This window comes from Canis aureus, chromosome X, assembly GCF_053574225.1.
Source record: "Canis aureus isolate CA01 chromosome X, VMU_Caureus_v.1.0, whole genome shotgun sequence".
Lineage (NCBI taxonomy): Eukaryota > Metazoa > Chordata > Mammalia > Carnivora > Canidae > Canis > Canis aureus.
Genome location: NC_135649.1, coordinates 113318658 through 113343306, shown reverse-complemented (window position 1 = coordinate 113343306; position 24649 = coordinate 113318658). Strand labels below are relative to the sequence as shown.

The following is a 24649-nucleotide window of genomic DNA, read 5'->3' as shown; positions in this document are numbered from 1 at the left end:
TGCTGTGAGGACATGCAGAAGCAAAGATAAAGTTTGAGATGCTAAATAACTTTCCTAGCTGAACTCAGGACCATTATGTTGACCTCAGTTGTGCACATAAGCACTTCTATCCAGTGTAGCTATTCACAAGCATAGCTCAGGAAAAATGGGAACAGCGAGGGCACAGCAGGTCTCTGACTTCCTGCCCTTATGACCCTCACTTTCTGACAGTGCCTGCTACCCTACTGAAGAAAAAGGCAAGACAGGATTATTGAAATAAGAACCCAGAAAGTGGCCAGGCCAATGGCACAGCAAAGATACTCAACACGGTAAGGGTTTATAGAACAGGGCTATTTTGCTGAGGCAGAAAGCAATTCAAGTAACAGATCCAGGGAACCCAAAAAGGGAAAACAGAACAAACCAAAGGATTCAATTAGGTACACAGTTTATGGATCAGCATTCTTTCCATTACACCATACTAGCTTTGGCAGTAAAAGCGTAACTTTCTCCAGATGGGGTTACCTAAGAAATAGTTTTCATTTTCAAATTCTTAGAATGGATAGTAATGTTTCCACAAGTTTGAATATAAGGAAGAGAAAGGATACCTCTCAGTATCTGGTGCTGTTCAAGTTTTAGGAGAGAGAGAGAGAGAGAGAGAGAGAAAGTAAGTTTTACACAGCTTTCTAGCCTGGACAGCTGACTTCTTTTTGCCTTTATTGGGAAGGACAGGCAGAGAAATATGTTAATTAGACCTCTCCTAAGACTAGGAAAAAACTGAGTGTTCAGTTTTATATTGTATAAAGAGATGTTACCAGGGCAATAAAAGATTCACTTATATATTATTAGAATTCTAAAAGGATCTGCACATTTTGAAAATATTTGTAACAAGTGTATATAGTATTAACTTGCTTGTGTGCACCCTTAAATTGTCTAACATTTTTTTCATACCGGGGACAATACTAATAATTATACTTTATGGGTTGCTGTGAAGGATGTCACCATAAATATGTATTGATATGGATATTTGTGTGTATATGTGTTTCAAGCTGTTTGGCAGAGAGCTGGCAATCAATAAATGGTACATATATACTACACCTAAGCTGACTTGCACACATTCCTTAGTTAAGGGATTAGGAGAACAACAGAAAGTTTTGTGCCTGAAAACTGTGGTATGCTCTGTTCTAAAACAAAACTCATTTTCACTTCAGTGTGGATTTGAGAGAAGCATGTTTTTGAGGGTAAGCTCCGATTTATAACGAGGAAAGTGGTCAGAGGAATGTGCTTATGGGCAAACATTACTGAATCATGAGAGAGTAGCAAGGCCATCATTCCCTTCCAACTTTGGCTTTTCTTGTTTGTAGTAAGTAGAAAAAATATACTGGAGTACAAAACTCACTTGCAAAGAGGTTACTTGGTGTATATAGATTAATACTTTTTGGTTGCCTCTATAGGTAAAAAAAAAATATGCAACGTGCTTTTTTGTATTATCCTAACTTTCCTACAGATAAACTATTACAATTAAATTCTATTTACTTTTTGATTGCCCTTGTTTTTCAATTTAGTTCCTGTAGGAACTAAAATGTATTTTACACATGGTTGTTCTTTCAGAACATGTCACAAGCAGTTTCAATGCACCTAGTGAGTGACACATACTGCTTCCAGATCTCTATAATTAATCCTGAAATGATACCATTTCCATTTCCAGAAATTCTGAAATCTTTTCTATTGACATTTCAAGGAAATAGAGTTCTATCTCCATTTGTAATGGATTACTAAAACAGGAGGTAGCATAGTATATGGACAATCATGAAAAGCAAGATAAGAAAATAATAACCTGTATTTTCTAAACCCCATCTGCATCACCAGATCATTAGGTACGAGCATTTTGAAGGCATGGAAGGAATTAGCACTTCAGAGCTGCAAGCATGAAATGCCACTTTCTATAATCATCTCTTTCTTTCAACTCAGATCAAAACTTCCATCTCACTTAAGGATTTTAAAGCAAAAAGAATCAGAAACATTCCTTTTGGCCTATATCCTTTTGTGTCTTCCCCTCTCCTGACATTCTCCTATTACTCCAGAATTCTTATTTTTCCAAAAAAAGAATAGGTTAAATTTTTACCCCTTTGAAATGTCTCATTGGACCCCTTAAAAATCACTTTTTAACTGTTAAGTGAATTTTCACTTATTTTTAAATTTCTCAGTCCCTAAGGAGCATCATATACCTTAAGTTATTTTAGTTAGAATTCTATATTTTAGCTTTGCCTAGGGTTAGAATTACAAATGGCTTAAAGGCATTTTCAATTTTTTTCAACTACTGGCCTATGCAGCATGCCTAGCTTTTTGAAAGAAATATGCTTTTCAGAGAAATGCCCTAAAATTTTTCATATTCCTATAGACTTACACAATTTCAGAGAAGTTCTCTAATAAAATTTAAATTAAAATTGGGCTCAAAGACTTTCATTTTAATGGTCTCACCCAGATGCTCTGCAATTAATTTCCACAGGAGCTGCATGTTTACAGAGACTTGTGAATCCTGACAACCTTGTTTATCTGTTTGAAGCTAATTTTTTTATACTAGGTTTTACTAAATACGATACAATAAAAAGACTATTTAAGTTTTTTGAAAATTTAGACCAAAATAATGTTAGATCAATTCTGCCTTCACTCAAGTGGTAACTCTAAGGCAGGATTTCTCAACCTCCGCATTACTGACATCTTGGGCAGGATCATTCTTTGCTGTGGGAACTGTCTTGCACACAGCAGAATGTTTAGCAGCATTCCTGGGCTCCACCCACTAGATGCAAATAGCACCCTACCTTACCCTCCCCAACCCCAATTACTTCTCACAACCAAAAAAAAAGTCTCCAGATACAGTCAAATGCCCCCGGGTAGGGGTGGAGGCAGAAGGAAAGCAAAATGTCCCCAGCGGAGAACTGCTGCTCTAAGGCATGCTATTTTGGGCATTGCTACCTATAATTCTACAAGCCTCGATCTTTATTTTTGCCAAGGAGGCATATAATATAAAGTGAAAACAAATGTGGAACCAAAATGTCCTGGCAGAGAAAACATATTTTGAAATATAATCAAATTAAGATTATAATTATAAACCAGCCAGTTTCTGTGCAGCAAGGTCTGATCTCAGCTGAACCTCAGCTAATTTCAAAGTCATTTCTCTATAAAGGGCACCACTCACTTTTAGGTTCGTCCCCAACGTTTGCTTCTTTTCTCTCTGAAGTTCTTTTCTGTAGGGATGGATGTTTTCCTTTCTGTCTGATAAAGCCGCCACACCACTACTCTTTTCTTTGCTTGCTTCACAACTTTGCACCAAGTTGTTTCCAACCTTAACTAAGGCAGAAGAAAGAGAACCAAGGGTAACCAATTCCTTCTCCAAAGTTAATGCCAAACGATCAATTAGGAAATCGACACTTCCTAATTTTAGGTTTTTGAAGAAACAGTTTATAGGGAGAGCTGTGATGAGATTATGAAGGCACTGGAACAAAGCTGTTTGATTCCTGAAAAAAAAAACAAACACAATATTATAAAACTTAGGACAGCACAAAGCAGTTGTATACAACTTACTATAATAATTAATACTCACTTATAAACCCTCCCATCATGAATAAAAGCAATAATGCATCCATGTGATCTCTGATATTATTCAGACTATAGCAATCAAATGTACATATCCTATACCAAGTCAGTTAACATTCATCACTTGCTTCCTGATTAAATTTTTTCTCTGAGTAATAAGATTAATATTATATTTTTTAAAAGTGTCATTGTAGGGGAAAGGTGAGTGGAAATCGTAAAATAATTATTAGGCCCTAATTAACAACAACAAAAAAAGTCAAAAACAAACAACAAGTTAAAACAGCTCTAGTTTCCACATGAGGCCACCTGTTCACTGATGCCATACCAGGCAATGACCTGGACATGTTCCACAGTGACACAGATCTCTACTGTGGAGATGGTTCTTGGACCAAACACATATGCACTAAGTTCTCCGAACATATTCCAACTTGATATGCATTACCTGGAATAGACTATTAAATTCCCTTCAAATGGTGTTCTTTGTTTCCACTTGAAGAGTGTCCCATAGAAACTTCCTGGCCTTTTGCAAAAGCAAATTTCTGGAAATTCTTTGATTACTTCACATTTCATGTGTTCTAGAAGCCACATCTTCATTGAAGTCAGGGAATAGCTGGATGATGTGATTTGAAAACAAGTTCTGTTAAATGCTGTGAGAAGTGCAAAGAGATCTTCCACGTGTTCTATAAAAAAAAAAAAAACATGTCACAAGCTCTGTCATTTAACTGTTCATTATCAAATAAAAAGAGTTCTTAAAATTTTCTAATTCAATTAGGTATATTAAAAAGTACCAACAAAAATTACCTATAGGTTTCTTCTTTGGAAATATCAGCAGGTATTGCCTACTTGAAAGATCTTCTAGACTTAAAAAAAGTCTGCCACACTGAATATAATGATCTTCAGAAGAATTACCATTTTCCCTCTCCCTAATTTGTAGCAGCACGGTGCAACAAAAATTACTGAATGCTAAAAGTGGTGAAAGAGATGTGACAGCAGTAATGACCTGTCCACACTCTCTCTTAGATGACTGTTCACAAACAAAGCTTTCCTCTTCCTTTTCCTCTTCCTTTCCCTCTTCCTCACTATCAACAGTCAACTTGATCCTTTTGGATTCTGATCCTATTTCACATGGCACTGAGCATGGTGCTGGGAAAAATTCTCTACTCAACTTGATCACCCTATTTTGACATTTAATAAGCCGACAGCTGGAGCTATGAGCTTGATCCATTAACAGGGATAAAGTCACATGATTCAGGGACCTGTAAAAAATTCAGAGTTGAGTTGAGTCTAAAACCTCATTCTTTAAAATCAAAGGGATGATTAAATGCTACACAAACAACATTTTATTCTCTTTTCCTAATAAACATCGTTTCAAGCATAGAGTATAGCAGAGAATCAAGTGTATAAGCCAAACACATTTTTAAAGATCCTGTAATAGCACTTTTCTTGAAATAGGAAAGCAAAAACACTAAATACACTCAACTTCAGGAAAATAATTTTCTTAAGAGAAAGGAATGGTAAAATAATGCTAGGTTTTATTTTTAAGATAGGTTTTTACCCCTTCTTTTTTAAACAAGAAAAAAAGAGTTAAAGAGTTAAACTTTTTTTAAAGATTTTATTTATTTATTCAGGAGAGACAGAGAGAGAGAGAGAGAGGCAGAGACACAGGCAGAGGGAGAAGCAGGCTCCATGCAGGGAGCCCAATGTGGGACTCGATCCCGGGACTCCAGGATCAATGCCCAGGGCCAAAGGCAGTTGCTAAATTGCTGAGCCACCCAGAGATCCCCAAGAGTTAAACTTTTAATGAGTTTATTTTGGGTCATAGTTTAGAACGCAAATGACTCTAAAGTAAAAACTGCATTTTATACTCCCCTAAAAGATTTGAATAAAATCTGCTTTTTAATATAAAACATTGTTTATCCCTCAGCAATGATAATATTTGAGATAAAACTGTAAAAGTTAATTTCATGTTTCTATTTATATTTTTTAATATGGCTAATTAGAACATTTAAAATTATTTATGTAGCTTACATTATATTTTTGTTGGACAGTGCTGTTCTAGACCATCAAGATAATGCTATCATGATACTTACAGCTTCAAAGATGTGGTTTTCACTCCAACAACCAAACTGTCATCTATTACATGATACCATATCTTCTCTACTAGCTGTTCTGAATCTTGAAAACAGTCTGCTATCTTTTCATCAAAGGTACAGACAGGATTTTCTTCTTTACCACAAAGAGTAACAAGATGTGCCTTATAGAAAAAACATGTTTAATAACTGATTAACAAAAAACTACCAAATGTGGCAAAACGACAAAAATAATGTAAGTTAGCTTTTAGGCTTCAGAGCTTACAAATCTTAAAATAAATTGTCCTCTATAATATTTTACATTACAGATTATATATAAATCACTAAAACAAAATTTATAGAACTTATATGTAATAACTATCTACTCAGCTTAAGAAGCACGACCTGATTGGAAACAAGATAGGGTATCCAACACAGAGCCAGCCAGCACATAAGCTGGGAATCCATCTTGAAAAATAATCTGACATGTGTCCCAGGCATGCTGAAAATAATCCAATCATTATTAAAGTGACTTATACTAAGCCTATAACTGTAAAATTTTGTATGAATAAAACTGATTATCTTTGGACTGCTGACCAATTATGGGTAAAACTGTATTTCTTTTAAAGATTTTATTTATTTATTCTTGAGAGACAGAGAGAGAGAGGCAGAGGCAGGCAGAGGGAGGAGCAGGCTCCATGCAGAGAGCCTGATGTGGGACTTGATCTTGGGACTCCAGGCCCACGCCCTGGGCCGAAGGTAGGTGCTCAACCGCTGAGCCACTAGGGCTGCCCTAAAACTGTATTCTTAAAAGTCCAGGCCATACTCATTCATTTCTACACACATATGGATTTATAATAACAAACAATAGACATGGTAGAAGGAGGAGGAGCAATAATCATAATTCACAACACTTACTGAATGCTTACTATGTATCAGGCACTGTTCTTAATGCTGCTTGTGATTCAATTAGCTTAACCTTCATAAAAAACCCTAGTACCCTAGGTTGGTAGTATTACCTACATTTTCCAGATAAGGAAAACAAAATACAAGGAAGCTAAGAACATTATATGGTCTCATTCATTTGGGGAATATAAAAAATAGTGAAAGGGAATAAAGGGGAAAGGAGAAAAAAATGAGTGGGAAATATTAGAAAGGGAGACAGAACATGAGAGACTCCTAACTCTGGGAAACGAAATAAGGGGTGGTAGAAAGGGAGGTAGGCGGGGGGTGGGGATGACTGGGTGACGGGCACTGAGGAGGGCACTGGATGGGATGAGCACTGGGTGTTATTCTATATGTTGGCAAATTGAACACCAATTAAAAAATAAAGGAAGCTAAGAACTTTGCCCAAAGTCACATAGCTAGCAAGTAGCAGAGTTGGGATCTGAACCAAAGCAGAATGGTTCCAGAGCCCATCCTCTAACTAAATCATTACTCAATACTGCCCCTCTACATAGTAATTACTGAAAAAAGATATGGGCACTTACATTCTAGTGAACTAAACAACTTCCTATGCCAGTAGCTGTGAGCTTTGAGGCAGGCCATTCATCTGAAACCTAAGGAAATTTTTACTCCCTGCCAGAATTTTTAAAAATAATCATGTAAACAGCCCTAAATAGTACCTTGCACACAGTAGTTTCAGTACAGAAACTTTTAAACATTTCTTCCCCTTTTTTTAATATTGGCAAAATTGGGGTGTCTGGGTGGCTTAGTTGGTTAAGCATCCAACTCATGATTTTGGCTCAGGTCATGATTTCAGGGCTGTGAGATTGAGCCCCAATGTTGGGCTCTGTATCAGGCTCAGCACTGAGCATGGAGCCTGCTTAAGATTCTCTCTCTCCTAAAGGGGAGGTGGGTAGGGGGTTGGGTGACTGGGTGATGGGCACTGAGGGAGGCACTTGGGATGAGCACTAGGTGTTATGCTATATGTTGGCAAATTGAACTCCAATAAAAAAATTAAAAAAAAAAAAGATTCTCTCTCTCCCTCTCCCTATGCCCCTCTTCTCCCTCCTTCCCTCTCTCTCCAGGTCTAAAAATAATAATAATAATAGTAATAATAATAACAATAATAATAATAATACTGGCAAAATAGTTGGGGTAAGTGGAGAAGGGAAACGGGAGACTTTTAACAATGACTTTCATGAGCTTTCCCAAGACACTGGAAATGTAATATAGAAATGCAACATGATGTACCTTTGTCATGCTTCTTACATTAATGGAATCATATTTTGGATCCAAGTCCTCATATTGCTAAGACTAAAAATATAGACACAAGACATAGACTGCTATAAGAACAATCAATCTACAAGGAATACAGAGCTAGGCACTAAGGTGACTTGAAGGAAAAAAATGTAGTATCAAGTTTCTCTATGCCAGCTTTTCTTGATTTATTTGTGACTTTGCTATGTTGTCTTTCTCTGTATGGAATTAATGTGCCTAAACACTACTTTTTATGAAGTCGAGGGAGGCTTTGCTAACTTTCTACATTACTGTACTGACATAAGCAACTGCAAGGTACTTGCAAGGTACTTGCAAGGTACCTAAAGAGTTCTTATTCTGGTCAACCACAAGGAAAATAAGCATAAAATTATAAAAAGCAGATATAAACACTAAAAAAGCATAGCAATTCAACTAGAGGAATAAATACCCTTAGAAATGAACACTGCAACAGACAAAAAGAACAATTATAATACTGATGAAATTATGTATTCATTAATAAAAGGCTGAATAATGTTCTGCATATTCTGTTTAAGAAGAAAATACATAATTCACTTAGGGATAATTGCTATGCAAACTATACAAATAAAAAAGTTTAATAGTTAAATCTTTTGAACAAGACGACTTGTTCCCCCAAGGTTCCCGATAACTGAGATTTTAATATCCTATAGAATAATTTGCAAATTGGTAAAACATTGGCTCCTTAATCCAATATTTTCAAGTCGTAAAAGTCCAGCATTATAATCCCTGCCACTTTGCTTCTTGGATCCACTGAGTAGCATTTTCTAAAATATCCAAATATTCCAATTTAAGTAAATTTTTAATAGCTTGTAGATTTCCAATTCATAAAAATGATAAAATGGTCACATGATTAATTTTACCTTCTCTGCACTTGTAGATGATGTACTATCATCTTTCCCTCGAACCAGGTTTATTAAAGTTTTGTAAGATTTTGAAATAATTTTTTCCTTAACCAAGAGATGCTGCTGCAATTCCTGAACAGAAGCCAAACCAACCTGTAAAGTAGAAAGAAAAACCATTGCCAGAGACAGTTTAAATGAAACCTGACAATATTGTTAATTCAGAACGTATTTTCATCAAATTTGCTTATTAATTCATTTTTCCATAGAAAAGAAGAAAATACTTCTCAGAGCAAAACTACTTTATTTATAAATTTTAAGTAATTATAAAGGAAAATAATACAGCAAGAAACTACAATAGTTTATGTATCAAACTCAAGAATGCCAATGTATGAGCACGCATTTCACCATTGAATTAAGTAATCAATCGATACGAATATGGATGTCTAATCACTATGAATAAAAATCAAGGCCTACCAACACTCCTACCCCTACAGGAAAACTATTTTTCTTGCTGTTGAAACAATTTCTGCTTCCAAAAGCAAAGAAATCACTATGAGTAGAAATGGTCACTTTTAACTTGATACTATTTGAAATCCTGTTCATATAACATCTATAGCAAATGTTAAAGATAACACATAGCCCCCAAACCCAAACTGTCACAAGTTTATTTTTATGCTAATAAACTCAGTGCCTGGGTGGACTCTTAACTATAAGAAACAAACAAAATTTTGCTCTAAACTGGGCAGAGAGTAATCCATTCCTTTTATTATACCAGATAAACAGATTTCACTATTGATGAAACATTCATGAAATGTATTTTGCTACTGAAAATATAAAGCCATGTCATTGAACTGACAGAATCAGTTCATTTCAGATGGATATCTGAGACTGTTTAAGTATTAATCCAGCTCTTAATCTAACATCTTTTCTAGATTGAAAACACAAAATGCATCCTATTTTTCAATCCCTTTCTTTCAAATTACAGTTTAAGTCAGGTAAATTCCTTCGTATTGGTGAACAGAAGTTGGAAAGTGAAGACTAAATTATACCTTACTTCAATTGCACAAAATATGTAAAATGTCTAGCTAATATTTTCAAACTTCATCTGTTGACCTATTTCTGTGGGCTCCACATTATTCACACTCATTTGCTGAGTAATTTGTGAAAGGGAGCTGTACACATGAGGGGGGAGAGCCCAATGGGAGAATGCTGGAGGGGTAGGGAGTAGAAGAGAGGGATATGTGGGCACACTGTCAATGAAGGCACCCTCAAAAATTATCCATGTTCTCTCTTTCCTACTCTCCTCAAAACGCTCCTCACCCCACTCCAGGACTAAATGGTGAATCACTAGACTACTTAAATGTTCCATGTTGTGAAGTTTTGTTATACAACATTAAAAATAACCACATGGCAAAATATTTAAACAGCATGAAAATACTCCTCAACTTCTCTTTCTAGACCCTCAATCCCATTTGCAGAGCCAATAGATTTACCTTTCCAGAAATTTTCTATTAAGGAATGCTTTCTTTCTCTACAAACAAATAAAACCTATCCCAAACCAAATACAGGAGCATACTGCACTGCAGGACACCAAATCTTACTTTGTTGGTCTTTTTACTGGGATCTCTCTCATATATACAGAAGAGGGCATAATACAAAAACAGTCTATAAACTAGTAATGAAGTCAACACCCAAGTAACCATACGCAGTCTACTGTCTATGGGTGCTGCTCGGTCACGAACCTCTCTTTTTCTAATGGAGGCAATATTACCCCGGCCTTTTAAGGTAACTTCCTTGTTCGTCTTCATAATATTACTATCATTGTATGTCCTAAAGAATATTTTTAGTTTTTTGTGTTTTGTTCTTGAACCTTTTATGAATAGAGTCATTCTGTATGTGCTAGGTTTTAGAGTCATCTCATTTGTCGCTAGTAGCTGTCAGCTGTGACTTTCATTGCTCTGTAGTATTCCATCATGACCATACCAGCTCACTTCTCCATTTTCCTACTGAGGAGCATCTGGGTTATGTCCAGACGTGCATGGACTATTACAAACATTGCTGCTGTGAATATTCTGTACATATGTACAAGTTTCTCCAAGATCCTGGTTTCCTCTTTTCCCCTCCAACTGGTTCCAACCAGTTGGAAAATAAATTCCGTTGGGCAAAGAACAGTGAAACAGACCCTGGTTCTAGCTCTGCCTGTCACTTAACCTTTCTGGCTATTTGTTTCCTCATATGTAAAATGGGGGAGAGAGTGTAGACTTGTTCATCTCTAAACAGCCTTCTAGGGGCACCTGAATGCCTCAGTTGGTTAAGCATCGGCCTTTGGCCCAAGTCATGATCCAGGGCTCCTGGGATCAAGCCCCATGTCAGGCTCCCTGCTCAGCGGAGAGTCTGCTTATACCTCTTCCCCTGTCCCTCCCACCTGGCTCAAGCTCCCTCTCTCTAAAGTAAATAAATAAAATCTTAAAAAATGAAATGAAAATAAAACAAAAGCCCTTCTAACACTTGGAAGTATTTTTATCTAAATTGAGAACTAGTGATAACATGTGGATACGTGAAACAAAACGGACATCCAACTATCCCTTATTCACCACTTCCATATGCTCCTGCCCTCTCTGTGTGTTTATTTTCATTCTATGTCTATGCTACCTTCTGAGTAATTTTTTCTAACACAGTTTGGTTTGCTTCTTTGCTCTGCATCTCTTTAAGTCAACTCTTAAACTCCTCTGATGAGACTTTTTATTTCAATGTATTTTTAGTTCATAGACATGCTATTTGGTTATTTCCTGTGAATAATTGCTTATGATGCCTTATTTCTTTATGTGCTTAATCTGTGAGTGGTTCATTTTCTCTGAAAAATTGCTTGTGAGATTTATAAGAAGCCTAGGATAAAATATGCATTTTGAGAGAGGAATTTATGTTTCTTTCTGTCAGCTGTCTAGAGTACTACTGCTTTAGGTTAAACACAAATGCTCCCAAGGCAAAAGTAGCATCAGTTTCTCTGGGTTCTCTCTGGGTTCCAGCCTTTAGTTTGGCCTGATAATTTATTTTTATATTTTCAGCTTTTTTAAGCTGTTAGGGAGACTTTTCCTTTAAGATTTTATTTATTTATGTGACAAAGAATGAGAGAGAACACAAACAGCAGGGGAGGCAGGCAGAGGGAGAGGCAGGAGCAGGCTCCCAGTAGAGCAGGGAGCCTGATGTGAGGCTTGATCTCAGTACTCTGAGATCATGATCTGAGCCAAAGAAAGACACTTACCTGGCTGAGCCACCCAGGTGCCCCGAAGCTTTTAGGGAGATTTTAAGAACATATTTCAAATATGATTTTAACTTGTTTTTATCAGAAGAGTTGGTCCAAATAAATGAGGTGATATTTCTAAAAATCATGCTCTCATAAATTATTTTGGCATCATTTCTAAATTAGTATAAAGACCTACCTTAAAAAAAAAGACCTACCTTATTTTTGACAGCTACATAGTATTCCATAGTTCAAGTATATTATAACTGATCTACCAAACTCCTAATGATATATATTTAGAATGACTGAATTTTATTGTCTATAAATACTATATAAACATTCCCATAAAATCATCTTCGTTTACTCTACAAGTATATCCTTAGAATAGATTCCTAGAAGTAAAACTGTGAGAGTAAAAAGATACGTCCAATTCACATTTTAAAGGCAATAATAATTTTCCTTCTGAAGAGGTTGGGAGACTTTACATTCTCAAGAATACTGTTTCGGAATGAATATTCACACTAAGAAAAATCATGTTTTGTCACTTTTTACAATTTCTATCTAAATAATCTGTCTCTATATATTTTACTTTGTTCAGAGCACAAAAATTTTTAATCAATCTTTTCCTTTATGGTTCTATGCCCACTACGATATTTTATTCTCTATTGCCCACATTCATATCCGCATTCAATAAGCATTTAGTAAATTTACTTTAATAATTAATATAGTTGCAAAAAATTTTTTAAAGAGCCTACAAAGTACAAATATTTACTATCTGGCTCTTTACAAAAAAAGTTTGCCAGTGGTAGAGGAAAAAGCTAAATGACAACACAAGGAAACAGACAAATCCAAAAGGAAGAAAAACTGGCCTGACCTCCTCATTAGTATCATTATAAGAAAGTGGGGAGGGGCATTACTCTAGATAAAAAGACCAATAACATATATAATAATCAAGTGCAAATGTAAACTTTGACCATATCCTGAAAAAAAACACCTATAAAAATATTTTTGTGGCAATTAAAGAGATCTGAGGGGTGTCTGGGTGGCTCTGTCGGTTAGGCAGATGCCTTCGGCTCAGGTCATGATCCCAGGGTCCTGGGGTTGGGCCCTGCATTGGGCTCCTTGCTCAGTGGGGAGCCTGCTTCTCCCTCTCCCTCCACCTGCCACTCCCCCGGAGTGCGCTCTCTTTCTCTGTCAAATAAATGAATGGAATCTTTAAAAAAAAAAGACATCTGAATATGGAATGAATAGTAAATAAGATTAAGAGATTATTATTAATTTTCTAACTGTAATAATACTATATGTTTACATAGGAGAATATCCTTATTTTAGGCAATCCCTGCTGAAAGACATAGAAGTTATAGTATTTGCAAGTTTCAAATGGTCCTACAAAAATGTACATACACATATGCAAACACATTCACAAGTACAGATGAGGGAAATAGAATTTTTTTAAAAGTACAAATAGTTGCATGCACATAAGGACTAGAAATAACTACAGTACTATTCTCTGAACTTTTTGGAATATTTAAAAATTTTATGAATGAAAAAAGGTAGGTTACAAAAGAATATGCATCCTATAATCACATTTCTACATAAATTTGCATATATTCATTTAAAAAATCTACAAGAATACACATGCCAAAGTGTTAAAATGGGTTATATCTCAGTAGTGGACTCCTAGGTAATTATTAGTCTCTTTTTAATATTTCTTTGTATAGTCTGAGTATTTTAGAGGGAATATGCATTACCTTTATACATTTGGAAAAAAAACAATCTTTTTCAGAGAGCTTTATATGGAATATTTGAGGGCTAATTGTTCATTTTCGGAACATGTTATGAATCATCATATTTGATGCTCCTTTAAAAGAGATATTGTGGTATACTGATCCCTAAGACCAGAAAGAATGTGTTTTCAAAAGTGAACTTCATATATTTTATCTTATGACTCACTAAATTTACAGTCCTATTGTAAAAAGTATCATTTTTAGATAATACATTTATAAGTAATGTCACAATAATTTTTAGAGGTACTAACAAGGCAAAGATACTTTGAAATATCATTTTCCCAATCACTGAGTTGCTTACACATTAAGATCCTTTCTTTCAATGTTCTTTCCTTCATTTAGAATAGCACTAACCCAAAAAAGCAAAAACAAAAAGCAAACATAGACACTAACTTTCAATCTTCTTTCCAGAGGTGGAATCATCAAATAACAATTCTGTTCTTTGTCTTCAAATAAGTCATCTTCATTGCAATCCAATGTTTCACTCTAAGAAAAAAATATACTAAAACTGAGATTTTGAAATAAACTGAAAATTCATAAGATTAACAAAATACAATTAAAGTTTATCCAAAGGGCAGTTTTCCATGTTACACACTATTATATAAGAGACAAAAAATATGTATTTTCCCCATCATTTCTTGTAACTGCAAAAAATTACTGAGACTCAGATATCTTATGGAGATCTGAAGCTTCAGGGGTATTATTTCCCTTCTGCCCAAGATCTTAAGATATTATGAACTGTTACTTCTTTTAATAAAGCAGGTTCATTTTATTTTATTCCTTAATTAGTCCAATGTTATTATGTTTACTAGTATAAAACGTGATTTTCAGAAGCAACAATAAAGTTAAAGTGTTACTATCTCTACACTCCAAATTTACACCAAAAAGCATAGTCAATTTGTGTAATATTTATTGAAAGGAGATTCAATGTATAATTTCAAAAATTCAATCTATGTATTTTAAGAGTTTAAAAAGTTTACTGTAAGAAATTACAAATACTGAAACAGTGGGTTAATAGCTTTAAAGTGTTCCAACTTCCTAAGATGGTTCTTAAAGTAATATATAAAAAGTATACAGAACTTACTGAATAGTTTATGTCGCCAAGATCTGTTATTATAAATGAACTCAGGCAACCTGAATTCAAGGAGTCCTGAAAAAGTAGCAGTACTTGTTCACTTCCAAGTCCTAGAAAGTCATCTATCAGTACTGAGCTAATTTTTTCCCACTTAGCAGCAACCTGAAAGAAAGAGGGTGGAAATGGAGGAATAGTATGATAGTGTATTTCCATGCAGTTGTAAAATCTGCTATATTTGCTTTCTTTGTCCTAACTACTAAACTAAGTATAATTGTTCAAATGCAATCACTTCCCTTAACCCAGGTTTTCTGACACGGCCATCGCTCCTCCCTCTTTATTTGTATATTCTTAGTCTTTATTCCTGTTTTTAAAGTAATTGCATATTTTACCCTAAGATATATTTTTTTTAAAGCAGGTGAATATAAATATAACACCAAGGTAAAGCAAAGGCAAGAGCTACAAAATTCCCAGAGTGGCATGATTACCAAAGCAATTTATGAGCACTTAATTTGTGGATATCAGGGCGTAATTCCAGAGTTTTCAATACAGGGCATTTGAAAACTGCTTAGACATACAGAAATCTTGAAGAAGTAGCTTAAGAGGTAAGTCAATAGGGACTTAGGTAAGCACCTTGTGCAAAGGATGATGGTCCTTTGTAGAGAAAGAACCCTAGAACACAATTTCAAGGCAGGAAGGCCAGCCAACAGTTTACATGCTCACTCAGAGTGGCATAGTCTCCCTCTTTGGGTAATGTGTTATTGGCAGTTCTACAGGGTCCAAACAGGGGACCCACTTAAAGTGTATGAGGACTATATTACACTGAATTAATGGGGCACAAGAGAATAGTTTTTCCTTATCCAGGTGAATAAGGGACCTCAGGTAGGTGCAAGTCCGTGATGATAGCCCTAGTCCTCGTATAACATAATAACTACTTACTGAGCTTCCCCTGTGTGCCAAGCACTGTGCAAGACACTTTACAATGTCATTTTCTTTCATTCTCTCGTCTCAGAGGTAGGATGATCCCAATTTCATAAAGACAGAAAATGAGTTCACAAAATTAAACATATTCCTTAAGGTAAGACTAGTAAGTGGCTCAGTTGGAAGTCAAACCCAGGCTTAGTGTGCTCTTTCCATTACCCTGACCCCAATAACAATTATAGGCTATACTAGATGTTTCCCTGCTACCACTTCTGGAAAGGAAAAGAGAGTAGAGAAAGGCAGAAAATGTTACCTTCCAAATAACCTTCAAATAAAAGCACAATATGCTTTTAAAAGATTGCTTTCAAAATAAAATAGGGTACTTTCAAATTACTTTTCTTTGGAAATTGTAATTTATTTATTTGAGAGAGTGAGCGAGCATGAGTGCACACAGGGAGTGGGAGGAAGAGAGAGAATCTTAAGCAGGCTCTGCACACAGTGCAGAGTTAGACGCAGAACTCAATCTCTTGACTCTGAGATAAAACACAATTTCAACCTGACATTTTCACACACACAAACAGAAATACACATACACAAAGTAACAATTCACCTAAAAAAATGGGTGGCTCACTCAGCTAAGGGCCCAGCTCTTGATTTAGGCTCAGGTCATGATTTCAGGGTCAGAGAGATTGAGCCCAGCATCAGACTCCATGCTCAGTGCAGAGTCGGCTTGAGATTCCCTCTCACCCTCCCTCTGCTCTTCCCCCTACTCACACTCTAACTAAATAAAATATTTTAAAAATTAGAAATAGTTATATTAAAAGACAAATAAATATGTAATAATTGTAGCTATATATTTATATATTTCCAAACAACCCAAAGGTTTTATGACTCAAAACGGCAAGGCAAAACCTTTATCAGGTAGTATTCAGATAACTTTAAGAAATAAGAATGATGCAATATATGATTTTAAGTGCAGCACTAAAAATTGTTTTGCTAATAAGACTCCAGGATAAACTCTCTGAAACATATAAATCCTAAATAGGTCTAAGGCTACACCATTTGAATGATTATAAGTACTATACCTGAAAGTTCTTTTTCCAAATGGCACAAGCATCACTGGACCTAAAGGATACGATGAAAAGGTCTCCTCCTCTGCCTGAATTCATAAGTTGAACTGCACAAGGATCTCCAAATGGAAGCTGACAAATACTTTTAGGAGTCCCATCTTGAAATGAAATCAGCTGATTCTTCCGAGTAAGGGCAATCACAGACATTCTTAACTGGTTGTTGACAATCTTAGTTGTACAGACATGCACATAAGTTACTACACTGCTATAAGCAGGAGGGATAATGTATGTATCACTTATTATTTCTTCATTTTCAAGGGAGTATACACAAAATTTGGTATTCCAAATTTCATAATCTGATTTTGAAAGCTTTTTGGTGCAGTCCTCCTCAGATAAAAAACTTGCCTTTGCTCCTAATAAAACCATACCTAGATTTTCAATCTCCCCTGCCCACTCAACAGAGGCAATATTAACAGACACAGTAATAATTCTGCTGGTTTGGGAAGAGATACAGTAGAATGTCTTCACGTGTCTCCATAAAACTAAAGGGCCATCAAGGACTCTTACACCATCCTTCAACTCATGCCTTAGTTTAAAACTCAATCGCTTTTCAAATTTATTGGTTCTGTGAAGAAATAGAAGAAAATATTTGAAGACGTTATTCTTCTTATTGCATTGTATCATAATACAAGGGAGATTGATTCCAGTTCTGTAATCTGACACACAGTTGCAACACATAATTTTTAAATGAGAGTTTTCTTCTTTTAGCATAAGGAATCCAGTAGACTTCTGAACAAATGTTCTTGTTCCTCTGTCAAATACCATTCTCCTGACATGTAATACGGGTATTTTTGCAGGCCCTTTACTTGCAAAATCTCCTTTAGACAATTGAAAAATAAGGACTTCCCCATTATAACACATGAGCATTTCTTGTCTGTCAAATGACATTGCTTGTTTGCTAGTCATTCCACAATATCAAGTCTTTGTGTTGGTCCAATTTTCTTTGTTGTTTTGTTTTGGTTTTTGGTCCAATTTTCAAATGCAAATTGATTGCAGTTGATGCTTTTTTTTAAAGATTTTTTAAAATTTATTCATGAGAGAGAGAGAGAGAGAGAGGCAGAGACATAGGCAGAGGGAGAAGCAGGGTCCAAGCAGGAAGCCCGATGTGGGACTCGATCTTGTGACTCCGGGACCATGCCCTGAGCCAAAGGCAGACCTTCAACCACTGAGCCACTAAGGCATCCCACAGTTGATGCTTTTAAACCTAAAAATGTAATGAGGAAAATTACCATCAAGTAGGCAGTTGAAAAGAAAACACATTTCTCTTTGAGAACTATCACATAAATTATAAATTTTATGAACATTTTTAAGTTTTTTATGCTATCTTAACAATGTTACACTCATCAAAAAAAACCACATCCCAAATATCATTTCTGTACAGTTAAAAGACACAGTTTGCAAACAATGCAAATAACCATATCACATAAGATAACCGAATGTGTTAACAGCATCTATTAAAAGCTGTGGGTGGTCTATTGAAAGTGCCTAAAGACGTTCTTTCTGGTTCAGGGGATTACTTAAGGGTTCTAATTATGTCTCTCTCTCAAACCTACCAACTTAATCTGGTTTTCCCATTTTCTCTTTTCCCCCCAATTTTCTACCCTGTTGACTCAACCCTGGTTTTTTCCTCTCAGCCTTACCCCCTCTATAGTGACAATTCAGTAATCAGTCAGTGACTCAAATTGACTGCTACCACAGCCAGGCACTTGAGATCATGCTTCCCTGAAACAGGAACTCATACAGACTCTATAGCCAAAATAAAAGCCCAGAAAGAAAAATAAGAGATTCTATACCATGGCTTAAAAAAATATCCATAGGAGTAATAGAAATAAATTTTAAATCTTACTTTGTAAAAACAGTGCAGCGTTAGGACCTTAAGGAAGTCACTATTCCTATTCCAAGTACAAAAAACGAGAGAATTAGTAACGTTATAATGAACACAAGAAGTAAATAATAGCTATCAGTTTTTCAGGCTTATAGGCCAGGCACAGCACATAATTTCATTTAATCTTTACGATTGTTCTTTTAAAGTAAGCACTTTTATTATCACATCTTCCAACTGAGAAAACTTTCTTATTTTAACAAAGGCCATAAAATTTTCCAAGGTTATTAACACTAATTGACAGGGGCACTAGATTTGGAAGAGGGCCTCTTTGATTCCTAAGCCTACACTTTTAACTACCACACTGTCCAGGCATATATCCCCTTACACTGAACTCTCAGCAAGGCAACCAGAGAGAAATAGTAAAGTAGAATGAAAAACAAAGGAACACCCATGGCATCAAAAATGGCAAGATCTCATTCTTTTTTGTCTCAGTAATATTCCATTTTAAATATTCACATACACACACAGACACACACACACACCCCATCTTCTTTATCCATTCATCTATTGATAGACACCTGGGACCTATAGGACATTATATAAAGTGAAATAAGAAAAAAATAAATGTTATAGGTTTCCACTTACACATGGAATCTAAAAGACAAAATGAACAAACAAAAAAACCCAACTCTTAAATACAGAGCACAATCCGTCAGAGAAGAGGTTAGTGGGGAAACGGGCAAAATAGATGAAGAATATTAAGAAGTACACACTCCCACTTATAAATAAGTCATGGAGATGAAAAGTACAGTGCAAGGAATGTAGTCCATAATATTATAATAAAGGTGTATGGTAACTATACTTACCATGGTGAGCACTGAATAATGTATAGAATTGTTGAATCAATATGCTGCACACCTGAAACATGTAACATGTCAATTATACTTCAATAGTAAAAATAAAGTTCAAAAAAGAATACAGGCCAAATCTAACTGCAAAATAAAATTACAACAAAAAAGGAACACCCCTTATAGTGAACACACATATAAGAGAAAGAGGCTGATTTCTACTCAGTGGCTATACATGCAGAGTCACTCTTTTAACAGCTATCGAAATCTCAGCATATGCTATGAACTGCACATGGTTGGAGAGCCTAAGGAACCATGTGAATGGTGAGCCTTCTCTGCCTTTTAATAGAAAAATGATTTCGGGCAAGTTATTTAATGTGCCTCATATCCACATATAATGGGATATAATAACAGTATAACCCCACAAGGCATTGAAATTAACTAACATAAACCACTTAAAATAGAACCTGGCACACAGAAAGTGCTCGATAAAGGTTAGCTACTACCCTTGTCATTATCATCATGATCATCATGGCCAGCTCTGGTTTATGTAGTACCTAACCTTTGAAACCTCAGAATAGTCACATACTTAGCAGTTTGTGAATGCTGAAAGGTCCCTTTCCACTATAAGTAACTAACTAACTCATACTCTTTCTTTTCTCCTACTTGTGGATCATTTACACCAGGAAATTCAACTACTTCAGAAATAAAACTAGGTCATTTGCAATTAGGTAATAATGCTTTCCTCTGTTGAATGAAAAACAAACTGCAAAGGCTTAGGTCTTGTTCTTTTCTTATAAAAATCTACCAAGAGTCCAATTAGAAAAAATTATCACTGAATCATCTACAAATTTAACTTAATGTAGCATTTCGTAGAAATGACTTTAATTTAGAGGCAATTCAATTAAAATGCAGACTCGATTAGTCAGCATCTACTTTCAAATTGGAGATGCTGTGGCTTATTGCCTGATTTCCAAATACATCATTTGTTGTAGTTTTAAATGATGTTAACAAATTCTTTGAAATTCCTTCCATCAAGAAGTGGCACTTAATTCTCCTGTCTTTGGGTGAGGGCTGGTCATTATGATTCACTTCTAACCAACAGAATATGGCAGAAGGGACGTGAGATTTCTGAGACTGGGTCACAGAGTATTATGGCTTCCTTGTTGACTTGCTCCTTGGATCACCTGCAATGTGGAAAGCCATCTGCCATATTATTAAGAGATATTCAGGCAGCCCCATAAAATATGCATACAGCAAGGAACTATGGCTTCCTGCCAACAATCACCAAGTGACTGGGGCCTTTTGCCAAAGCCATGTGAGTGAGCCTTCTTAGGATCAGATCTTTCAGCACCAGTCAAGCCTTCAGATGATTCAGCCTCTTGGAGAGAGATCCTGAGTATCAAAAGCTCTTCTCTCAGCCTCTTGGAGAGAGATCCTGAGTATCAAAAGCTTCTTAAACTGATCTTCCTTACTCTAGTCTCTCTCCCCTCAGATCTGGTACCTGTCCCCTACCTCAAAAACCTTGCATGTACCCTCTCCCCCTTCTCAATACATCTATGATCCCTGAATTACTTCCTAGAAAGATAGACGCTAAACACTGAATTGAACATATGAATGACACAGAGACAAAAGATTGCAAACCACTGCTATAAAGTTTGAATCGTGGCATTCAAAGCCCTGATATAATCCTAACCCAACATGCTTTTAGTGTGAGCTCTAGGCAAAAAAGAAACTTATTCTCATGAGTTTAGATTCCAATAGATTTAAATGATTGTTATATGAAAGGTCTTTATTTTTAAATACTACAAAACCAGGCACATTTTAAATGTAAGCTATTTAAAATTGATCACCTTCGGAGTTAAAAATTAGAAGTCATTAATATATTTATGAAGATAAATTTTTCTCTCAAACTTTCTATAATCTTAAGGCTTATTGAATTTGCACCTGTGTACATTTTATTTTATACTGATACAACATCTGCTTTAAGAGAAGAGTTCTTAGTATATGTCATAAAACAAATCTTTAAGCCTACGGACTAAATGGTAATTTTATTTTTTTAGATAGAAATAATATGGAAACAAATGAAACTAAGATCAATTTATGGGTTCTAAAACCAATATAAACAAGCTCTGATTAATCATATCCTGATTATCAGGGCACCAAGCTTACTATTCCAGCCTATTGGTCATCTGACTTTTTACTTATCCTTACAACAGTGGCTTACACTGTTGTGGCTTACACCTTTACAACAGAAAAAAAAAAAACATAACTTAAACCAGTTAAGCTTTACTTCCTATTGCAGCTAATGGGGTGGAGAGGGGGTTGGAAGCAGATTATTTATAAAATACTACATAATTAATTTGAGCTTTTCCTGTTCTGTATTACCATATATCAAAGTTGACTGTATGTATTTTGTGCATAAAAAGAAAACAGAAGAGTATAGTAGGGAAATAATACATGCTAACAAATAATAGTAGGTTAGCAATAAATGATCACCCTCATCCACTCTTCCCTATCATCTTCCTATCAAATAAACAGTGTTCCTTTCAAATGCTAATAAACTCCTCTGGGTGTCATAAATTTCAGAACTCTTCATATAAACTACCTATCTGGTTGAGGAAGATCCTAAAAGAGCACTACATTATCTGCAGATAAAATCTAAAAATATGGCTAAGAAAATATATCAAGTGTGACCAATAGAGAGTATCTTTGGAAAAAAGGTCGAATTAAGACCCTCAACTAAAAACTTCAAATAATAATATTAAACATAATTTTATAAGCATATTACCGATATAGGTACTTCTCACAACATACAGGACATTATTTACCTAAGTAAGTTAACTTGGCTACAGAATAAGTCTGCTTTTAAAATGTTTTTCTACCTACGTAACTGGAAATCATTTGTTAGGGCCTACCCAGAATCAAGCTCCATTTTCCCTTTTCCAACAACACTTAAGTGTATCTGAAATGTAGGTGAATGCTGGGGAATGGTGATCCACTAAGAGAGTTAGGAAAGACTAAGTTAAAGGTTTTTTATGTCATCCTAAGGACTTCTAACTTTCTCTAAGCAAGGATACACCTCTGAAAGATTGCAAAAATAGAAATCACAAGATTGTACTTCTGAATTATAAAAGATCCTAGTGACTGTTAAAGATGGGGTGAGGTGAGAATGGTGGCAGAGCCATCAATTAGATAATTATGAGCTCGTAATTAAAGGGAGAGGTAACTTTGGAAGGCAATTTGGCAGGCACCTGAAATACATATATCCAGCAATTTCATTTCTAGATATGAACCCAGAGAAATAATCCTACATAATAATGGACAAAGACATTGGTCTAGAATGGTTACTGTGCTATTTGTGATAGTAAGAAAAGTAAAAACTTCAATGACCATCAGTAGGGGAATGAATAAATACAGATGGAATATCATAGTATAGTTAAAAGAAACAAATTAGATGTATGCATACCAGTATGGCCAAATCTCAAAAATCAAATGGAAAAAAATTAAGTTGCAGAAAAATGTATTCTCCAGTACATTTATCTAAATCAAAACACTTAAAACAACATTACATATTTTCTGTTTACCTACAAAGGCTACATTCCCTGAGTGCTTCTCTGCGCCAGGTACTATTCTAAGCACTTTGGACTCATTTATTACTCAGTACATTATTATGCTGTAGGCAACAGTATCTCATTCTACAGATGGGGAAACTGAGGCATGGAGTTTAAGGATCTTCTCAAAGGCCTAAAAATAGGAAGCGACAGAGCCAGGATTCAAACCCAGGCATCCTGGTCCAAAATTTCAAAAGCAAAGATTCTGTAAAGATTCAATGCAAATTCCGATCACTGTTTATTGTGGAGAGAGAGACAGGCAATCAGGGTAGGGGAGTGAAGCCAGAGGGAGACTTTAACTATAGCTGTAATGGTATTTTTAACAATGTATTCCATTATTTTCAAACAATGTGTCCATTTTTCCCATAAAAATGTGTAGCATATCAAAAAGTCTTGGACAAAGATTCTAAAGTATCAATTATGGTCGATTATGGATGGGGGAAGTATGGGGGTTTTCTTCCTGCAATTTCTTTGTAGTTTTTTTTAAAGGTTTTATTTATTAGAGAGAGAGAGAGAACGCGCGAGCAGGAGGAGGGGGAGGGGAGAGGCAGAAGCAGACTCCCTGCTGAGGAAGGAGCCCTATGCGGCTGGACCCCAGGATGCTGAGATCATGACCTGGGCCAAAGACAGATGTTTAACCTATTGAGCCACCCAGGCAATCCCAGTATCTCTCAATTTAAAAAAAAAAAAAACAAAAAAAAACAAACCTGTATTCTTGAATTCAAAACGATTTCAATATTTTAGCCGACAACCGTAAAATTGCTCCAGTGCCTTTATAAACCTAAATCTTTCTCAAGTTTAGCACTTCCTGTCATTTTGCTCTGGATAACTGTCATAGGGGCCGCCCTGTGCGTTGCAGGCTATTTAGCAATACCCACTAGATGCCAGCACGCCCCCCTCCCCTCCCCTCCAGAAGCTGCCAAACGTCCCCAGGGAGACAAAATTGCCCCAGGGTGAGAACTACCCTAATTAATAAACTGTAAGATGCCTTGCATCATTTAACTTTCTATACAGCTGCCTTAGTTTACAGATTTCAAATTTATAATCCTCGATAAGTTTCTCGCACTGCAAGTGGGAAAGATGAGGCGAGGGCGAAGAAAGTTTCAAGAGAAATAATTCTACACCGCAAGCCCTTAATACCTAGTCACCATTCCAAAGAGTGATGGCCACAGGCTCCGGCAGACTCGCTTCCACTCCCCTTATCCCGCAAAGATGGGAGTGAAGCCAGCTCCGCCGCCAGCCACAGGTAAAGGACCACGGGCCAGCCCTACCTCACCGCGCGAGGACCTGCGTCCCAGAGCCGCCACGTTCGAGACGCCCTGGGCGGGCGCAGGGTCCCGGGGCTCCAAACCTCCCGCCCGCGCGCTGCATCCTGGGAGATCCGGGCCGGAGGCTGCGTCGAGAGCAGAGGAGGCGGGGTCGGCCCCGCCTGCGGGGAGACGGTTGCCAAGGGAGGCTGAGGGGGCGGGGCCTCCGGGGAATGTTG

The 24649-nt window shown here is 36.2% G+C and overlaps 1 protein-coding gene across 1 annotated transcript; it reads right to left on the bottom strand.

Moving 5' to 3' along the window:
- Positions 1-407: 407 nt before the first annotated feature.
- FANCB (FA complementation group B) lies at positions 408-24635 on the bottom strand. The gene is made up of 11 exons (XM_077888184.1): positions 24435-24635; positions 19568-19619; positions 18723-18768; positions 16832-18080; positions 14838-14990; positions 14147-14239; positions 8744-8878; positions 5664-5827; positions 4375-4829; positions 4016-4253; positions 408-3494 (listed from the first exon to the last, which is right to left on the bottom strand). Exons 4-11 carry the CDS (start codon positions 17780-17782, stop codon positions 3083-3085), a joined length of 2601 nt encoding a protein of 866 aa, XP_077744310.1. The 5' UTR covers positions 17783-18080; positions 18723-18768; positions 19568-19619; positions 24435-24635; the 3' UTR covers positions 408-3082.
- Between the last annotated feature and the right edge of the window lie 14 nt (positions 24636-24649).